The sequence below is a fragment of the Limulus polyphemus genome, unplaced genomic scaffold (genome assembly GCF_000517525.1).
Source record: "Limulus polyphemus unplaced genomic scaffold, Limulus_polyphemus-2.1.2 Scaffold523, whole genome shotgun sequence".
Lineage (NCBI taxonomy): Eukaryota > Metazoa > Arthropoda > Merostomata > Xiphosura > Limulidae > Limulus > Limulus polyphemus.
The window spans coordinates 198,459-217,976 of record NW_013666133.1 but is presented as its reverse complement, the minus strand read 5'-3'; the positions used below and the strand labels follow the sequence as shown (position 1 = coordinate 217,976).

At 32.2% G+C, this 19,518-nt stretch overlaps 1 protein-coding gene and 1 non-coding gene across 2 annotated transcripts in view; one reads left to right on the top strand and one right to left on the bottom strand.

Moving 5' to 3' along the window:
* The window catches only part of LOC106458852 (eukaryotic translation initiation factor 3 subunit E-B-like), a 24,609-nt gene extending 12,136 nt beyond the window's left edge, over positions 1 to 12,473 (top strand). The window contains exons 8-12 of the mRNA XM_013918406.1: positions 2,198 to 2,315; positions 2,564 to 2,775; positions 6,615 to 6,717; positions 10,587 to 10,721; positions 12,330 to 12,473. Of these exons, the coding sequence (XP_013773860.1) occupies positions 2,198 to 2,315; positions 2,564 to 2,775; positions 6,615 to 6,717; positions 10,587 to 10,721; positions 12,330 to 12,359 (598 nt within the window). The 3' untranslated portion in view covers positions 12,360 to 12,473. The remainder of the gene's footprint in view (positions 1 to 2,197; positions 2,316 to 2,563; positions 2,776 to 6,614; positions 6,718 to 10,586; positions 10,722 to 12,329) is intronic.
* Positions 12,474 to 13,217: 744 nt separating this feature from the next.
* Positions 13,218 to 13,289, bottom strand: Trnad-guc. The gene has a single exon. It is a non-coding gene; the product is annotated as a tRNA-Asp (tRNA).
* Positions 13,290 to 19,518: the final 6,229 nt, after the last annotated feature.

Here is a 19,518-nt window from a genome sequence, read left to right as displayed (position 1 = left end):
CCATCTGTATATAGTTTTATATGATTTATGTCACAAGTTTTTTACACTTGTGTTTTTGCCATTCAAGTATATTTTGATAATGTTTGGTAATATAATCTTACTGCGATTTTGTAATTATGGATATCATTATTATGGTTAAATGGATTCTGTCTTCTGATTAGCGATGTAATGAAAATATATCAAATTTGTTCCCATTTTGCTACCATGTATCTCCTTAGAAATATTTCTAACACAGACTTCAGAAATATTTCTTAATCAGTAATTCCAAAGTCAGTATGCTTATTAACCCTATCGTTATGGATCAAAGGCCATGTCATCGTGTGTGTGTTGACTTGCCTTCCAAGTTTTATTGAACTATTATTTTATGCATGTATATCAATAAGTTTGGTGTTAAACTGTATATTATAATTAAAATTTTAGTATTATGCATTATTCAGTTTCTTAATTTAAAAGTAAATATTAAAAAAATATTTAAACATCGATTTTTGTTTCACGTGGTATGTTGAATTCAGCACTGGTTCAAATTAGATGTTTGTGATGTCAAAATACAAAGTCTGTAGTTTCGTACAAATTAGGAACTCAAATTACCAATATTAACAAACTAGAATATAAAATAAGAATCTCGTATTGAATGAAACACAGTGGCACCACTCACCTCTTTTTATTTTTGGAAACGGTCCTTTATATACACTTACTTGTGTATTTGACGTGAATAACCAATCGAAAGCTCAGAGTGTCCTCCTAGTGGCTTTCTTACCCATTTTAATGTGTCAGGATGCTATCTCGTTTTTTCAAAACAAGATTTCAAGGAGGTAGGTTGTATCTTTAGTCTGCTCGAAATTTCATATTTTTTATAGAGTAAAATACATCTTAGTTACTATACTTCATGAATTATAATGGAATTCTGTGGTATTGATATAGTAATTTATGGTTTTTGGTTATTCAAATGCATATATAAACCAAAAAAAAAATTTCCATTTCACACCCTCCACGTTCAAAATTTCTTTAAACTTAGCAAGCTGTGAGAAGCAGCAATAAAGTACAAAGGGCGTAAGAAGAAGAGAGAATTGTTTGCTTTACTTCTTCATTTACTGTTCTATGTTTTAAGAAAAATAAGTTTAAGAACTTATTTGTAAATAGTAATAATTTACATCCATATATAATGTATAGTAATTGAAATGTGACTGTATTTTACAAAATACTAGTTCACTAAAACACAGCCAAGACAGATCACTTTGTAAAGACTAAAGGTCAGTTTTATATTATTGGATAATTGCATCATTGTAACTTCTGTACTGTTAGCCAGGCACAGCTTAAAGGTCAATATAATAAATATATATAAATGTATAATGTTATGAGATTTAAACTATTTAGACTAAACATGTGTTTTCGCATTATAATTTGTAGTCATTCTATAATGAAAAAAGCATAATTTATGTTTATTTCCTAATTGTTTATGGTGGTTACGAGGTTGGTCAAATTGACAGACCTCGTATAGTTAGGGTAGAGAAAATAACAGACAAAATATAAAGTTTTACTGAAAAAAACATTTAAAATGTATTTAGGAGGTTTTAGAGATTAAACAAATAATATTTGAGATTTTTGGGATGAATAATAGTTTTTTAATCATGATATGAAAATCACTTCGCACTCGGACTAGTAACGAAACAGACTTGACATTTTCACAAACACATACAGCATTAAAAGTTATAGTATAAATACTTGACGTGTGCAAATGTGTATATGAACTTGTGTATTTTATACTGAGCCCGTTGCAAAAGGGTTAAAGCTTGTAGATAGTCATATCTCAATCATTTTTAAATAAGTGTCTTTCCAGTTGACCTTTGGAAATTTTTATAACATAGCGTGTTAGGATTGTTTGTGAAATATTCAATAAAATGGTTTATTTTTATGTCATACACTGTCATACCCAAAAAAGAAATTTGTGAAATTATAAATAATGAGCCAAACATTATTTAGTCGTAGAAGAAGGTGACATTTTTCACTTGTCTTATCATATTTTTGAACTCTTCATTTATTGTGACCAAGCTAATGAAAATTTAAATGTTTCACATATGTTTAGTAGGGTAGTTCTAACCTAATTTCAACAAAAAGGTTTAGTAACCATTTTTTTTTTTTAACAGTACCTACATGTGGGTACTGCAGATAGATTATTGAAATAATTTCTGTCTTTTAGATATCTTAATGCTATTCAGACAGTTTGTCCACACATATTAAGATATTTGACTACTGCAGTCATCACTAACAAACAGCGACGAACAGCCATGAAGGAACTGGTCAAGGTTATCCAGCAGGTAATTCTCAAGAACTAAACAATGTCACTGAAGTTTTTGCTTGTAGTCCTTGTTTCATGTCGTATTTTATAAAGTAACCTTATCAGACATATAGCTTGTAAAATATACATATGAATGTTGTACAAAATATAATTTTAACTAGGCTGGAAAAATTTATTATTTTGAAATGGTATTACATTGTAGTTACATAACTTTTCTCACTTTCTAAAACTTGAAAAATAGTATGCACTAATTTTGTATATTTCCAGGAAAGTTACACCTATAGAGACCCAATCACAGAGTTTGTAGAATGTCTTTATGTGAACTTTGACTTTGATGGAGCACAGAGAAAATTACGAGAATGTGAAACTGTTTTAGACAACGACTTCTTTCTGGTTGCTTGTTTAGATGACTTTATTGAAAATGCTCGACTTTTCATTTTTGAGACTTTCTGCCGTATTCATGAGTGCATTTCCATTGAGTAAGTACCTAAAATCACAATTATATTAAGCTTAGAATTACATTCTCCTCAACACATTTGAATTTTCTTCTGTAAAAAACCTCCTATTTAACCATTTATAAAGTACATCATCCGAGATTTCTGTACTATTTTTCGTTTAGGTGCTGATCCTCAGCTATTTGTAACAGTGAAAAATTATTAACCCTATGTGTAAAAGAGGGTCAAAGTGCATATGCCATGACTTTTTTACAGAGTTACATTCAAAAATTTTTTATGTAACTATTATCAATGTGTCTCAATAAGCTTAGTATCAAAACAGTTTATAATTCAAAGTTTTATATTATCTAAATTCTAATTTCTTACTTTCAAATTAAATATTTAAATAATTTCTCATTCTTCACTTCTCTGTATCATGTGACATGTCTACACCTCAAATTAACCATTTTACATTTTCTTTCTATTCTATGTGTCCAACTAAATTGCAAATAGATACTACATATATTGACAGGTTAAAATATAAATTTAGAATGGCCAGTCTTCTTGCTTTACTGAGATCATTATTAATAATTGTCTGACAATGCTATTGAATAATATATAACCAGTAAAAAGAATAGTATTTTCTTTACAATATTCCTATTTTGGGTTATTTTGCATTGGCATTCATAATTAGTTATTTGGCCTCACTTTCATTGTTTGCAATTGTTATGTTCAGCTTTGAATAGCTATGGCCAGGTGGTTAGGGTGCTTGACTTGCAATCTGAGGGTCGAGGGTTCGAATGCATATTTCCAATAATCAGGAATACTTTTTGTATATGTTTTTATTTATTATTATAAAGTAACTAAAATGTAAAAATTAGAAATTCATTTGACTAGATAAGATAATGTAAATTAAAACAATTAGAAATCAACAACTCCTGTACATTTGACATGTCAACTTCACTGAATCCAGTGTTGTTAGCCTGCTTGACAATTTTATTGGTGACTGCCTGGGCATTGTCTTCGAAGTCGTGGAATGCTTCAGACCATATCTTTCTCCACATACCATTTAAAAACTTGTTGGAAACTTCATCCCAGGTTGCACCAATATTTTTAATGCCCTTCATGATGTTGAAACCATTCCAATAGTAGTTAATGGCCTGCTTATCCTTTCCATCAGTAGCCTAGAGCAGCTGAGACATTGTTTTTCTGAAATAATATGCCTTGAAAGCAGCAATGACTCCCTGGTCCATTGGTTGAAGGTGTGATGTTGTGTTTGGTGGTAAAAAAAAGAAAACATTCTACTTTGAGAGAAGAATGCAGGATATCAATATTTTGTGGGTGACTTGGGGCATTATCTAGCAGTAGCAAAGCCTTTTTTTCTAATCCTATTTTTCTCATAATATGCCAACACACTAAGAAAAAACCAGACCTAAACCACTGTTGAAAAAATGTCTTATGTCACCTAGGCCCTTCAGTTGGATCTCCAAATGATAGAAGGTTTTTCTTTTGAATATCCCTTCAAAGCTCGTGGGTTTTTCAAATTGTAGACCAGCATAGGTTTTATTTTGTAATCACCCGATGCATTGGATCCTAGCAGTAATGTTAATCTGTCTTTGGCAGCTTTAAATCCTGATGCTTGCCTTTCATCTTTGGATATAAAAGTGCTAGAAGGCATACGTTTCCAACAAAGGGCAATCTCACCAAAGTTAAAAGCTAATTCTGTGGGGTATTCACGTTCTTCAGTTGTGTCCTTCAGCCTTTGAGGAAATTGAGCTGCTGCAAGTTTATCTGCACTAGCTCCTTTGCCAGTTATACTACTGCACTGGAAATTACTGTGCCACTTACATTTATGAAACCAACCCCTACTAGCTGTGAAGGTCCCAGACTCTGTCCTCTTACCTTCCTCATCCTTCAAAATTTCGTAGATGTTCTTTGCCATTATCAAAGCAGAACCTAACAGGAAGTTTCACTGGTTCTGATCTTTGACCCATATTACTAGCATTCTGTCCATCTTCGCCATACGTAAACTTCTTGTATGAGTTAACTTTGAAGCCGTTCTAGGAGTAGTCGACTGACCAACACTTTTAATTTTATCAGAACTATTCAGAATTGTTTTAACTGTAAAGCCAGAGAAACCAAAACGTCTGCCTGATGGTCACCAGCTTCGATTTAACGAATAACTTCCAGCTTCTGCTCTAATATGATCACTTACCTTGGTCTTTTAGCTGGTCTGTCATCATTATCACTTGATTTCTATTGCATAAACATATTGGATGTAAACTTGTTTATAATGAAAGTCACTTTTAGAAAGTTAATCACTTGATAATATCAAATAATTACAGCAGTACCGCAATCGCATGTGGTAGGAAGACAACTTGCAACAGTCAGAGAACAGCAAGGTATAGTGCGTTGCTGTATGCTGATTGGCCAATGTTAATAATACACAACTGTTCATTTAATTTTATATGAGATATGTAAAAGTGTTGTTGTTTTTTATAACACTGGCATGAATTATTTATTTCTAGGAGCATTATTTAAGGAAAATTTGTTTAGGTAACTTTGTATGAATCGTACATTGTGTAGTTCAGTTGTTGTTTGTTATATTATTATGTTATGTTACTCAAACCTTCTAAGTTTCTCACTCTTTTGATTGAATGTTGTTATGTCATTACCTAATAGTATACAGAAAGTTCTCAAAGCTATCGTGTGAGCATGTACATATATGAATCAAGAGTTAGAGAGAGAGAGAATTAGGCTTTGATAGATACACAGATAGATTGAAGCTATGTGATCATGATTTTAGTCCTAAAGAGTGCTAATATTTGTGAAGAAAAAGTATCACAGATTCATATTGTAATAACAGAGTAGGAAAATAATAATTTGCCTTAGCAATTGTGTTCTAAAATTACTGAACAAGCCACTGTGAACTTTTGATGAAAAAAAAAGAGGATTAATTAAAAGCTCTGGGGACAACTGTGAGAAACAACAGTGTAAGAAACATTTGTATATACATTTAACTTGTTTTATTATATATATTATTGTAAAACAAGTGGACTGTGTGCCATTTGTTTATTGAAACTTGTTGCCAACAAGTCACAGACATCTCTTGTGAAGAATTCTGCCAACACATAAAACCTGACAGCTGAGACACTTGTTAACAAACAACATATGACCATCTCGATGCACAATGCTAAAGAATCCATATCTTATTGTGATTTTATTTTTATTTGTATTGTACTTTAGATCAGTAACTTTATTATTTATTTATTCATTACACTTTATTTATTTTTAGCTTTCTGTGTAAAATAATGATAAAAAATCCAAAGCTTGTTATACCGAAACTTTGTTTATTGAATATACAGATATCAAGGTATTTTTATATTTGCCTTCACTGTTTTAGCTTATATAAGAATAGCATTTACTGATTTTCCTATTAGTTTAATGGCCGTCTTGATAATTACATGATCATATGTATTTTGAATTAGCCTGATATACTTTTATCACATATTTACTTCCTTTAGATGTAAAGCATTAAATTTAATGAAATTAAACTATAGAGGACCAGAATAAATGTAGGATTTATTAAAATTTCCAACAATTCTATTAAAAGTTTTTGTAAATTGTTTGCAAAAGGTTACTTTTCAGTAATTGTGGTTTAAAACATTGTCATCATTTCCAGAACAAATAATGGCTACTTGTGTTGAAGAAAATTTTATGAAAATTATGACCTATGTAACATTTTTATTTCAGTGTGTATTTAGTCTATACTTTGCAAAATGTATGTGTCATAATCTAATCATATGTTATTCAAATATATTTTCTTTAATTGAAGTTTTGAAAAGACTTGAAACTGCTATTCCATGATTTTTTTTTCTTTTCAGTATGTTGGCCCAGAAACTAAACATGACACCAGAAGAAGCAGAAAGATGGATTGTAAATTTAATCCGAAATGCTCGGTTGGATGCAAAGATTGATTCGAAATTGGTGAGAGAATATTTGTGTAGACATACTTTATCTTGTAGTTCATTTTCCTATTCATTTTTGTATTTAAACATCATTACCATTTAATGAGATGTTTGATGTTCATCCCAGTTCTCTGTCTGTTCCCCTTTTTAAGTACCTGTATTTGAATGTGGGTTTTGCTGAAATCAGTGTTGTAATTTCAAACTTGCTATACTTGTTGAAACAAGGAAATTTATGAATGAAATGTTATTTGCTGTACATCACCAGAAATACTGAATGTTTGTCTATAGTGATTTCCCCTATTCAGTGTTTTTTGTTGACCATTTTTAAATCTGTGTGTAAAGTATTGGTACATTGCACCAGCCCTGTTTCTGTGAAACTATACGTAGCCACATTTACTAACATAATTCCAACTTCACTATTTGTATCTTCACAAAATTTGGTAACCTTTTAAGTAAACATTACAAGTCTGTTATTTACAAAAATAAATCAATTTTTTTTTAATAAAGTATTTTTACTAAAGATTTGCCTGTAAATTTATGAAGTCTTTACTGAGTCAGTGTGAGTGAAAGATGATTTTCATGCTCAGAATAAAAATACTTTTCATCTTACAGGTTTTAAATTTTATTTACATAACCCCTATAACCATCTAAATGAATATCAGTAGTGTTTTTTTCAATAAATCTTTTCTGTTATTTTCTCTATTCTAATGCTAACTGTAGCAAAATCAGCTCTGTAGAGTAAAATGAAAAGCTGAAACATATGAAATAAATATAAATTACCTTTTTTCTTATATGACTGCATATTGTAACAGACAATTTCACTTACTCTTACAGCCTAACTTAATAGCCTTTTCACTTCTGGTTTCATTTAGTTTTCATTACTTTGCAGTTGTAATTATACCTCTTAGATTACTTGGAAACCATTTATTACAGTGAAATGACTTTGTGTAAACATGTGCATGGGCTAGGCTATTGAGTATTATGAGAAATTTTATACACAATTTTTTTTTTTTATCTAACCTAGGTTTTTGATTTTTACACTTTAGTTACTTTAATAATGATAAATGAAAAAAATACATAAAAAACAAGAAATTTAGTACTCATATCTGGACTCGGGCATTTTGCTGTCAAGGACGAGGCACTCTAATCCTACTTTTGTTGTGTACAAAATTGTCCTAAAATGACTATATTTTAACTGGCTTTCTAACTAACTAACTAAGAATAAGTGTTTTAAAATGAATATGCACTTTGTTTCCACTCTTACAGTATTTTAATGATGCTTTTCAATATTATATGTTTGATACTGTTTGTAAATCACAGTCTTGTATATTAAAGCCCGTTCATTTTAAAGAACAAAAGGTATTGGATCCACCTCCAGGACTATTATTTGTGGTTTATCTATTTTGCCTTTTGTAAAACATATGGAAAAAAAATCAAAACAAAACCTGTCAGTGAAAATGCTGCTTGACATAATTTTTTTTAAAATGAAGAATCTCAGGCTGAAAATTTAAGACCTTGAGTCATGAAGGTAGACTAAAATAAATTTAAGTTTGTGTTTCAACAATAATAAACCAAGCATAGAGAATATATATTGATTCTGTTTACTTCAACAATAAATTTCAAAAATTAAAAAGGTAATGATAGAATAACAATAGCAGGCCAACACCCAAAGCACTACCAATTTAAAGTATGACATAATGAACGATTCAATGTTAAGTGAAACCTATTGCAACATGTATATTTCATATATATGGGTACACCAGTTTTCAATCCAAATAAATCAAGTACCAATAACAATAAAAAATATTTATACACACACACACACATATATGTACACTAAAATAAATGTGTTTACTTTGGAACATTTATACATTTAAGAGCTCTTGGGTACACAATTGTTTAATGTCATGAAATTCTGCATTTAACATGCTTTCAGCTGTGACATAGTAATATACAGCTTTCAGATTATGGGATTATTATTGGTTGTTATATCTATTTCTTGTGTGACTATAGCAGTCACCTTCTAAAAAATAAATACTTATCATGTAAGCGCTGCATGTAAAATATGTTGAAAAGTTAACAGGTTATTTTCTAGGTAAAACTATATTGACTAAAGATGTACAAGAAATCTGAAAGTACATTTGTTTTATCTGGAAAAGAAAAATTATATTGATCTTGTAAGTGGTTATACCTGAGCACTGTATCATTTACTGGTAAAATTATATTTAGATGTTGATATTCATCCAGTAAATACATGTTTACTTTAGATGCACAAATAACTGTATTAATTCAGGTCTAAAAGAACAAAAACAAAGTTTTTTTTTTCATCCTAAACACCTAGCTCAACTTCCAGACCTGTAAGGTTCTTCAAAAATGATGACAAGTTCAGAGTTTTAGAGAAGTCCTAAAAACTAAAATGTCTTCATCAAAATATTTTTACCCAAATATTTTAAAATAATAGTAAATAAAACATTTCTGCTTTGGTCAACTGTTTTAAATCATATACAACACAAATATCAACTTGATAACTCACAAGAACAGCAAGTTAAACTTCACAAGGCAGTACTAGTAACTGTTTGAACATGACTATATAACACAGTTTACCACTTACTGCCTGAACTATATCTCAGTCCTTCATTTTAAGAAATACAACAAGAGCTATAAATTGCTCTCCTTAACTTACCAAGGAAAGCGAGTTGCTTTCCTCAGAAAAAAAAATTATTTTCATAGTACTCACTAATGACATCTTTGATTCTATATTTTGATTGCCAAAATCAAGCCACACAAAAAATATAACTTTTCATCCAGTGCTACCAAACGTTATCGCATTGCACAAAAACAACTGAATCGTGTGTATTTATGTATGATATTGGTTGGCCTCGTATAGGGGTTACATTTCATGGTGAAATAAGTTGTATGTTATGCCTGCTTTTTTATGGTGAAAGTACATGTAAGGTCAATACTGATTGGCTCTGTTCTAGTTGAACACATTCTATTGACCAATTAGAGCAATCGGTCAATCTCTGATGGAAATTTGTCTTAAAGTTTATCGATTTACAAGTGCATCATTGAATCATGTCGACTTAAGTAAGTTTGTTACAGGATCACAGCAAATGAAATCTTCGTATTTGTTGTGTTGGTTACAGTATTTTCATTGTTTATTTTTAATTCACTCTTGGAATTTTAAGGAGCACTGTTATTTACGCTTCTTGGACAAAGTTAAAAAGTGCGAAGGAGTAGTTTGTAACAAAAGTTTTGATTCTAAAGGCATGAATGATTATTAAAGTATTGATTGGCTGTAAAAAAGCAACATTGTTCTGTAATAATACTAAACAATACTTAAAGAAGAAGTATACCACATAACTATTTATTTTACATTTTGAATAAAGAATAGTTATAGTCAAAGTCAACACTGAGATAAAGACAGAATACACAATAGTCCAGATTAAAACAGCAAACATCAGATATGTTATACTTTGTTGAGCTGCTTATTACATACCACATCATAATTTATTTTTGTTCTTCTATCATAGATATTATTCATTATGTTAGCTTTTTTGTTTCAGATAATTAAATGTTGCAGGAGCAAAAAGACTATGCTTATAATAATACTAAAGTTTGAATTGGTTAACTGGCTGTACAGTGTGCAGTTTCCATTCCAGCTACATGAACATCCAAGACAACTAAAAAAAGACTTGCATTCAGTAGCTGGCATTTTGAGGAATAAAACAAAGCAATTTCACATGACATAACTCGTGGTTGTAGACTTGGAACTCTCAGTTTTAAATGAATGATGGTGACAGGGTTTATTTACTTTTTCTCATATTTTACTTAATTCTGTTGTGAATAGTCCTGAAATTTTGTGTACAAACCTTGTTTTTCTTACAGGGCCATGTGGTTATGGGTACTCAAGCAATATCGCCTTATCAACAACTTATAGAGAAGACAAAGGCCCTGTCTTTCCGAACGCAGATTCTAGCAATGAACATTGAAAAGAAAATCAATGCCAACAATCCAGAAAGGGTGTGCTCTCATTTCTATTTGCCAATATAATATTTATGTTTTATTGCACTTTTCCATAACATTTAGTTACTTTTTGGACATTCAGAATCTTTTTCCTTAGTTTTTTAAGATTACATCCAATTGTATTTATGATTTGTTTTTTTGACAAACCATTTTTAATAACATATGAACTATTTTACTGTGTACAAAAAAACATTAACATAATTCAATGAATGACTTAAGAGCCAGAAAAAAATTAAAATTACTTTGATTTGAGAATACCCTTGGCATCATGTAAGTTTGGGGGAAGAATATAGTTATCACTCGATTAATGCATTGACATTAGCAGTAGTTACATACTTATGTTTAAAAAAAATATATAAATATTTTTAACACAACTTTTTTTTTGAACAGTAAGTCATTATCATTTCAGTTTCCATGCAGTAATGTGAAAACAGGTAACATTGCTTGAATAATTTGACTTTTAGTTTTACAAAATACAAATACCTAATTAATGAAATTAATTTTTCCATCATCATGTATAGAAACGATTTTTATGAATGTAAATATATTTATAAAATGTAATAGAAATCATGTAGTTGGGTACCATTAATTTTTGTCAACAAATAGGGTATTGTTATTTTTGAAGTATCAAAAACTTTCATTTTCATGTTAAGTTGCATGTATGCAACTTTTGCACAATGAATAACTTAAGTTATCAAGCATCTCTTTGTAAATTCAAATAAAAATTTCAGTGAGAAAAATTAATCATAGCAGAAAGATAATTAACCAATTATAATTTTAACCATTTCACCATGTAATTAGATGTCGCGATCAGATTCAATCAGTGTCATTTTTCTGTCCAAATACATCGTATATATAGGATTATGATATATAAGACACTTTCATTGCATATCTTGATGTTATGGCATCAACAACTTACATAAAGTGTGGTGGAAACATGAAAATTGTCTGATATCTTTGTGCATGGGTGTCTTGCATCACCTGCTGGCTGGGGCTCATCTGAGGGATTGTTTATGCTTGTGTTTCCCAATCACGCTACTAGGTGTCAGCACACTTATGTCTGGTGGTTGTCACTTTCTGTTGTAGGAAAAAAATTTTTTGACAGTCATGGAGAAAAGTTTATCTCTTCTGTCAGTGACAGTCTTTTGTCTACTTTAGTTGCTTCCTGTGGTGAAAAGGTTAAGAGTAAATAAAATCTCATTGGAAATATGTATACCTTGGGAGATATTGTAGACCTACTAATTGAACATATAATTTTACACTAAGTACTCACATGCTATTAGCAAGGCAATCTTTTGTGTTCTGAGCATAAAATATTAAGTATTTTAGTGCAACAAACTGTCCTTGGCCTAATTTGTTTCTTTCGAAAGTTATATGAAGTGCAGTATCACAGAGAATTTAAATTACGGTATGATCAAAGAAAAAGCTGGGTTTGTTGTTAACTGTCTGTTAAAATACTTTCACAAAAAAATAGTAATAAATTTAATATTTCATCATAAGTTATTTTGAGCTCCTAACTTCTAACCCATTGAATAGGCTGGAAATTGGCTTAAGATTAGATCTTGCAAAATGTATAATTCTGTACCTAACTTTTTTTGTTTTCAGATTCAACAGTGGGGAGCCCAGGACTTTTAGCAAAGAATAAATTAGCAGCTGATTCTAAGGAATACAAACTGTTAAGCAAATTGAATTGTAAAACAACAAATTTGGCAGATGTATTGTTTATAATAAAAAGAATGTGTTCTCAAAGTTTTGTGAAATTTTTCCATTTAAGCTTTATTTTATCAGTGATGAGTTAATTATATTACAACAAAGTGTGAAACAACTGCATATTAATTATGCCTGATGAGACTTGATGACAGAAGGTTGATTATGGACTCTAAGAGCTTTGAAAGTACACTAGAATTGGTGGATGACACTGTCTGCAGTAACCCTAACCCATTGTAATGGAGGTTATCAGAAACATAGTCACCCACAGGTTCTTCCAGATGATTCGTTGCTTCCAAGGCTGTTGGAAACCATAATTAACCTTCTCTTATCATGAAAACACAGCCTAGAGAATCTGTGAATGATGAGATTTAGTTCTTTATCAGCACAAAATATCTGTCTACTATATGGCAGAGTTTAAGAGTAAATATTAACACTTTCCAGTTCCTCTGTAGGAACTAACTGAACAAGCATGCCTGTTAAACTTAAATTATAGGATCAGTTGTCACCTTGTATTATCCTGCATGACTATTACAATACCTACAAAAATGTGCCAAAAACCATTGAAAGGTTATATAATTCAGTCACTCGTATTGTTACCATTCCTTTAACAAAACATAAACAGATAATCGTATGGTTTCATTGGTTCATCTTGGCTATTTTGAAAATGATAGTATCATAATACTAATAATGCACAACATGTTATAATTTACGCACTAAAAATTTTATGGTAAGGATTATTGTTTCGAAAATGCTCTACGAATTAAAAAGATAAATAAAATACTTCTCCCCGGCGGGGAATCGAACCCCGGTCTCCCGCGTGACAGGCGGGGATACTTACCACTATACTACCGAGGATATAGTATTCATTTAAGAATTGTTAAATCTATTACTTCATATTTATAGGATCAGTTACAAAAGATTGAAAAGTTGAACTATTCTTTGAAAATTCTGGTGAAAAATAACATTGTTCAATCAACTGTTAAGCAGTACTTCGGCTAAAGTAAAGTTTTAATCTGAGATTTAAGTACAGACCTCACAGCGGCATGTCTGCGGACTTACAACACTAGATCGATATCCGTGGTGTGCAAAGCACAGATAGCCCATTGCGTAGCTTTGTGCTTAAATACAAACAAACAAATTTTATGTACAGCGTCCTCTATATTTACTATAATAAGCTTTACAATCCCCTCCAAAACCGTTACCTAGGATCCAAGAGCCCATTTGGAGGTTTGGGCAGTGCCGGTTTGCTGTCAAAGGATGGTGCCATTTTGTTTATTAGTATGGACCTTAAGATTAACACAGGAGAGCCTGGGCAGGGCCGTTTCCATAGCAACCGTGATCAAAAATAGATCATTTTTCAAAGATACCTTTTCTGCTATAACTCAGTTTATATTTATCATAAAAGTATGAGTAATGTATCAAATGAAAAAGGAGAACATCCTCTAAAAGACACACTATCAATATTTAAATTAGCTCACTTGAATATTCATGACATCTCATTAATATGCAAATTTTCATAAAAATTTTGAAACCTGGTCCAAATTCTTCACTACTATTTAATATTTTAGGACTTATAAAGCAAAAATTCATACTTATTATACAGTATAGGCATTACTTATATCACTTTGTGTGTTGCTTTGTTGACAGCCTTTCAAAACACTGTGCAAGAGCACCGTTTCCGTGGTAACTGTAAAGTGACAAGTTGGTCATAGTGTTGGTATATTTATGTAAATCCTGTACAAATGGTTATGATTTACTACCCGAATTGTGTCATAGTATTTCAAACGTGTTGCTTATTGTCTTTGAGTATTATGTCAGCTTAGAAATTCCATGGATAAATAACCCCTAAGAAAGATAACTCTTTGCATTGTCTTAATCATGCTTATGTCAGCGTATTATCATCACTAGTTGCCGCATCTATCACATCAGATTATTTATGGTCATTTTGCGTGCAGGACCAATAATTGTGAGGACGAACTTGGAATATCGAAATGTCGCTACAATAATTTTAAACATTTAAAATTAGATTACAAATTCCTGATATAACAGTATTTACTTCGAAGTTCATGAGATGTATTGAAGTTACCGACTACAGGATAATAACAAGAAAACCATAGTAATTATGATCTTTTGGTATCACCTTAATGCTTTCATTTGTTAAATAATAATAAAATAAATAAACACAGCACGTTTTAAACTTAAGTGCTTAACATTCAATAAAGGTGCGAGTTAACTATCCATCATGAAGCAATATTGTAATCATTTATGGATTGTTTTGTATTCAGGCCCTTGATGACGAAGGAACAAAATTCTGGATCACAGATGTGTAGTCTACACCTCTGACACAATAAGAAAAAATATTATACAACGTGTATCATATGTCAGAAGTAGTCAGGAAAACTGCACAATGTTACAGATAAGGCACTATGAACACTCAGAACTGTAGTAAATGCAAGAAGATACCTTGGAACAGATAAAAAACGGTTTGGTAAAAGATTCGTTTCTAGTGGATAAAAACCAGTATGGTACCCATATTGTAGAAAAACTTACTTGTTGAAGAAAATGTATGAACGGATAGGAAGAAAGAGACGAAATACACAAACCTCATAAAAAGACACAGATGATGAGTATCAAACACCCAAACAAACACGTCATTATATGGTTCCGATGTATGATAGCAAGAAACAATGTGTAATTTGATGTAAAGTGTACGATGTTCGTGGGAAGGGCCCATCTCATTGGTGGAGACAGGAAATAGACAGCAGTCTTTACAGAACAAAGCCAAAGTACTAAAGTGTACGATGTTCGTGGGAAGGGCCCATCTCATTGGTGAAGACAGGAAATAGACAGCAGTCTTTACAGAACAAAGCCAAAGTACTAAAGTGTATGATGTTCGTGGGAAGGGCCCATCTCATTGGTGGAGACAGGAAATAGACAGCAGTCTTTACAGAACAAAGCCAAAGTACTAAAGTGTATGATGTTCGTGGGAAGGGCCCATCTCATTGGTGGAGACAGGAAATAGACAGCAGTCTTTACAGAACAAAGCCAAAGTACTCGGCGATGAAGATTTGTTACGGCGGATCGAAGCATTCGGAGACGAAACATTAGATATGGTTGCAAAGAAAGTATGCCATCACAGCATTTGCATGAAGCGGTATATGGCCAAGCGTAATATGGCAATCTTATATAATGAGCCAAGTGACGTTTATGATGTAGCCTTCAACACACCCATCGAGGAACTAACAGAAACACTGCACACTAACTTTTCTGTACTCCTGTTATTAACGATCAGAGATAGATATTGAACACCGCTTCGAGACAGTGGAGTATCTAATTATTCAATTAGGAATCTTACCAGTCGCATCACTTAAAGAATCGTTCAGCGAACCATAACGGGAGTGTTGTTTTTCTCTCGCACAATGTATTCATCATATATTGTTTGTTCATCTTCATTCACAATTGGTGAGCTATTTACAAAAATGAAGTCCCTGAATGAAGAAGCAGTTGAAATCGATGATGACTATGTTATCACAAAAGCAGTTCGCTTGTTAAGGGACAGCGCAAAGTCAGGATGTAGAATTTTGAATATATCAGGGTCTATTTGCATCAAGCCAAGCGATGGTTATCAAGTCATCTGAAAGAGACCAAAACGTCACACTCTGCTCGTTGAGAACACAAATTTCTAACGTGGAACTCGGTTCTGCTTCTATCTTTACCCCCTACAGCTGATGCACTGGAAGAACACATCAAACGTGCTGCTTTGGCACATCTCCAAACCATGTTTACTTGCATTCACACTTTTTGGATGGGAATCTGAAGATGGCAACACACTCAAACCTGTTATGATGAATAGTAGTTCGTTCCCAGCCAGTTTAGCTACTATCGTGAAATGCATGTGTAAAAAACGGTGTTCTGAAAATTGTACATGCAGCAAAAATGATGTTTCTCGTTACAGAGGGCGCTTTTGTCAGGGCCTACCAGGTAAATACTGCAGGGCACAATATTTTGAGCAGGACAGCTGTGATGAAGACTAAAAACGTACCTGATTGCTTAATTGTCATAATACTCATAAGAAACTTAAATACTGCATGATAGGTATTTCCGTTATCTTTTGTCATGCCTATCTCTCAATATTATTTGCTTTATTCATATAGAAATCTGCCTACGTTATGTGAACGCATTTTTCAATAAAGCTTCAACTGTTAGTGCTCGAAAGTGTGGCTATTGACACGTTTTTCAATTATAGCATTATGACATGATCTGTTACGTTTATTTGTGTTTAGTTAATTAGACACAATGAGTATACAAATAGATAGATATTTTCTTCCTCTTTTATTTGACATGTTGCTTGTGTTTGTTGCCTTGAATAATCGGAAAACATTGAACAGTAGTGAAGTCTTTCAACCAGGGTTGAAAAGTGGCATATTAATGAAATCTCATGAATAAGTAAATGAGTTAATTTAAGCATTGATATTATTACATTTTAGAGGATGTCTTCCTCTTTCATTTGATATATTACTTGTGCACTTGTAACGAACATTGAAGGAAGACATTCGAAATATTAACGATTTTTTTGGGGGGGATGAATGTTTTGGAGTTACCATGGAAACAGCGCTCTTGCGCAGTATTTTGAAAAGCTGTCAACAAAACAACACCAAAAATGGTATAAGTAATGCCTATACTCAAGAAAGGAAATGGATTTTAGGAATTCGGTACACGCTTAGAAGAAGCAGTGGGGTGATAGGTATAAAAAAGCAAATAGAAAAGATAGGAGGTTCTTATTTTATATTCTAGCTTGTAGAATATCGGTAACTTGAGTTTCTAATTCGTATGAAACTATAGACTTTATATTTTGGACATCACACACATCTAATTTGAACTAATGTTGCATTCAATATACCACGTGACACACAAAAATCGATATTTAGGTTTGTTCTTATAATATTTACTTTTAAATTAAGATAAAAATAAATTTTAATGTATAATACTAAAACCTGAATTTTAGTGTACAATTTCATACCAGATTTATTAACATAAATTCATAAAATAGTACTTCAATAAAATTTTGAATGTAAGTCAACAAACGTGATGACATGGCCTTTGACCCGTGAGGATAGGGTTAATAAACTATTTCAGTGGTACTGAACATAACCAATAGAAAAAGCATTCAAACTGAGAACTAGTTACACGGCGTGTACCCCCATTTCCATCACTGCCTATACTGTATCATAAGTGTGAATGTTTGCTTTAAAAGTCCTAAAATGTCCTAAGTGTAGCTTTGTGCTTAATTACAAACAAACAAACAAACTAGTGAGGTACCTTTAATCTGCTCGTGATACTTTTCACCAAATCTTCAGAAGCAATTTGTCAGTACAAATGGAAATAGCCCTTGAAAATTTTGAATAGTTAAGTCAAAAGTCAACATTTTAATTCACGAAATTGGAAGAAGTGTAGTACCATCTTTAACGTCTAAGTTTGCTATAATATTACATGGTTTCGCTACCGAAATGAAAGTCTCATGAAATTTACCTTATCAAATATATTACTAGTGTTTTACATAAAATCGAATAATTGTGTCCGAAATCTTCTCAAGAAGCCAAAAAATCCCCGCTAGAAAATTATAAATGGTTGACACCATTAGGTCTTAATTACAATTCTCCCTTAATATGGTCCTTAGGAAGGTTATTTCATTCGGAGCGTCTTGAATGACTAGTAATGGAACATGACATACAACCATTTAATTCAAACTTAACATAAACACTTGGAATTCACTTGGTTTCTTTGTAGGATCGCTATACATTTCTTGAAACGCAACTTTCCCCTAACTATTCTACTTTATCCAATAAAACAAATCTTTTTGTCTCCTATGTAACGTTTAGGTCTAATAACCTTTTTATCTCAAAGTTCTTTAAAAGCTTTTCTTTCGTCTTTCAGTAAGATTTATCTTTTCCTGATCATTTAGATTGAATAACTGATGGTCAAAATGTATTTCTGATACAAGACTTTCCACTCGGCGAGAAAACATCCAAATTTACCAGGAAATACTCTTCACCTAATAATAATGGTTGTTCCCAAAGATTATTTCAAACAAATGTCTTGCCGTTTTTACTAAAATGTCATAAAAGTGGGCTGAATATGAGTCAGCAGACCAAAGAAGTTAAGTGCGAACAGAGCAATATATCAAACCATACAGTAGACGGGAAATGCTTGCAACAATATACAATTTCATGGATGAATGCATAATCTCAGACCTGCCTTCTAGAGGAAAACTTAAGACCCATTTGGCTGATCACTACCATCCGGAATGGTTCTTAATACTCTCGGTGACCCGTACTACTCTCCAGGTTGATACACCTGTCCTACTTCTGATTGAGGGGTGTGTTGACTTGGTTTCACACCAGGGATTATACCAACCCAAACAGTAACACCTCATATCACCTCCCCCCTGCAGCTTGGTGGCGGAGAAGTGAGGATTCACCCGCTCTATTAGAAAAGTTCAGCAAGCGTGGAATTTGTATAGGGAAGAACACCGGAGAAGGCGTGAACCAAACTGGAATAATGTCATCTGCATAAGGTCTTTCACTGAGAGATATTGCAATAGGTTACCACAAAATAGGGAAGTGCTGTCATGTTGAATGGTTGTTTAACCACTCCACTTTTTCCTTGCAGCTTGAAAGGTAATAAGAAATACACGGGGTGTCTGGAACCATAGTCATTTCAATGAATTTTACAGAATATGTTCCACATGTTGTCCTTGTAATTCGAAACAAGTTTAGAGACGTTATTTCCATTATATTTGAAAACTGTGAAGCATATTCGTGTCATTGTCAACGGTCTACACTACCAGTGTCTTTAACTTTAGCTAGCAACTTCCTGATAGCACTGTGAACGATGTTTTTTTTTCTCTCTCTCTGGATGTCGTGTTTTAAGTTTGGCAGCAAACATCTACTGAGATCAACCTTCTCTGTCATAGCAGAATTAACTTGACCTTATCATGCTTTGACGTAACTGAAATTAAGAAAAGCTGCAAATCACCAATGATTCCAGACTTTCGGACAACCTGTATGTAATGCCTAAGCAGTCT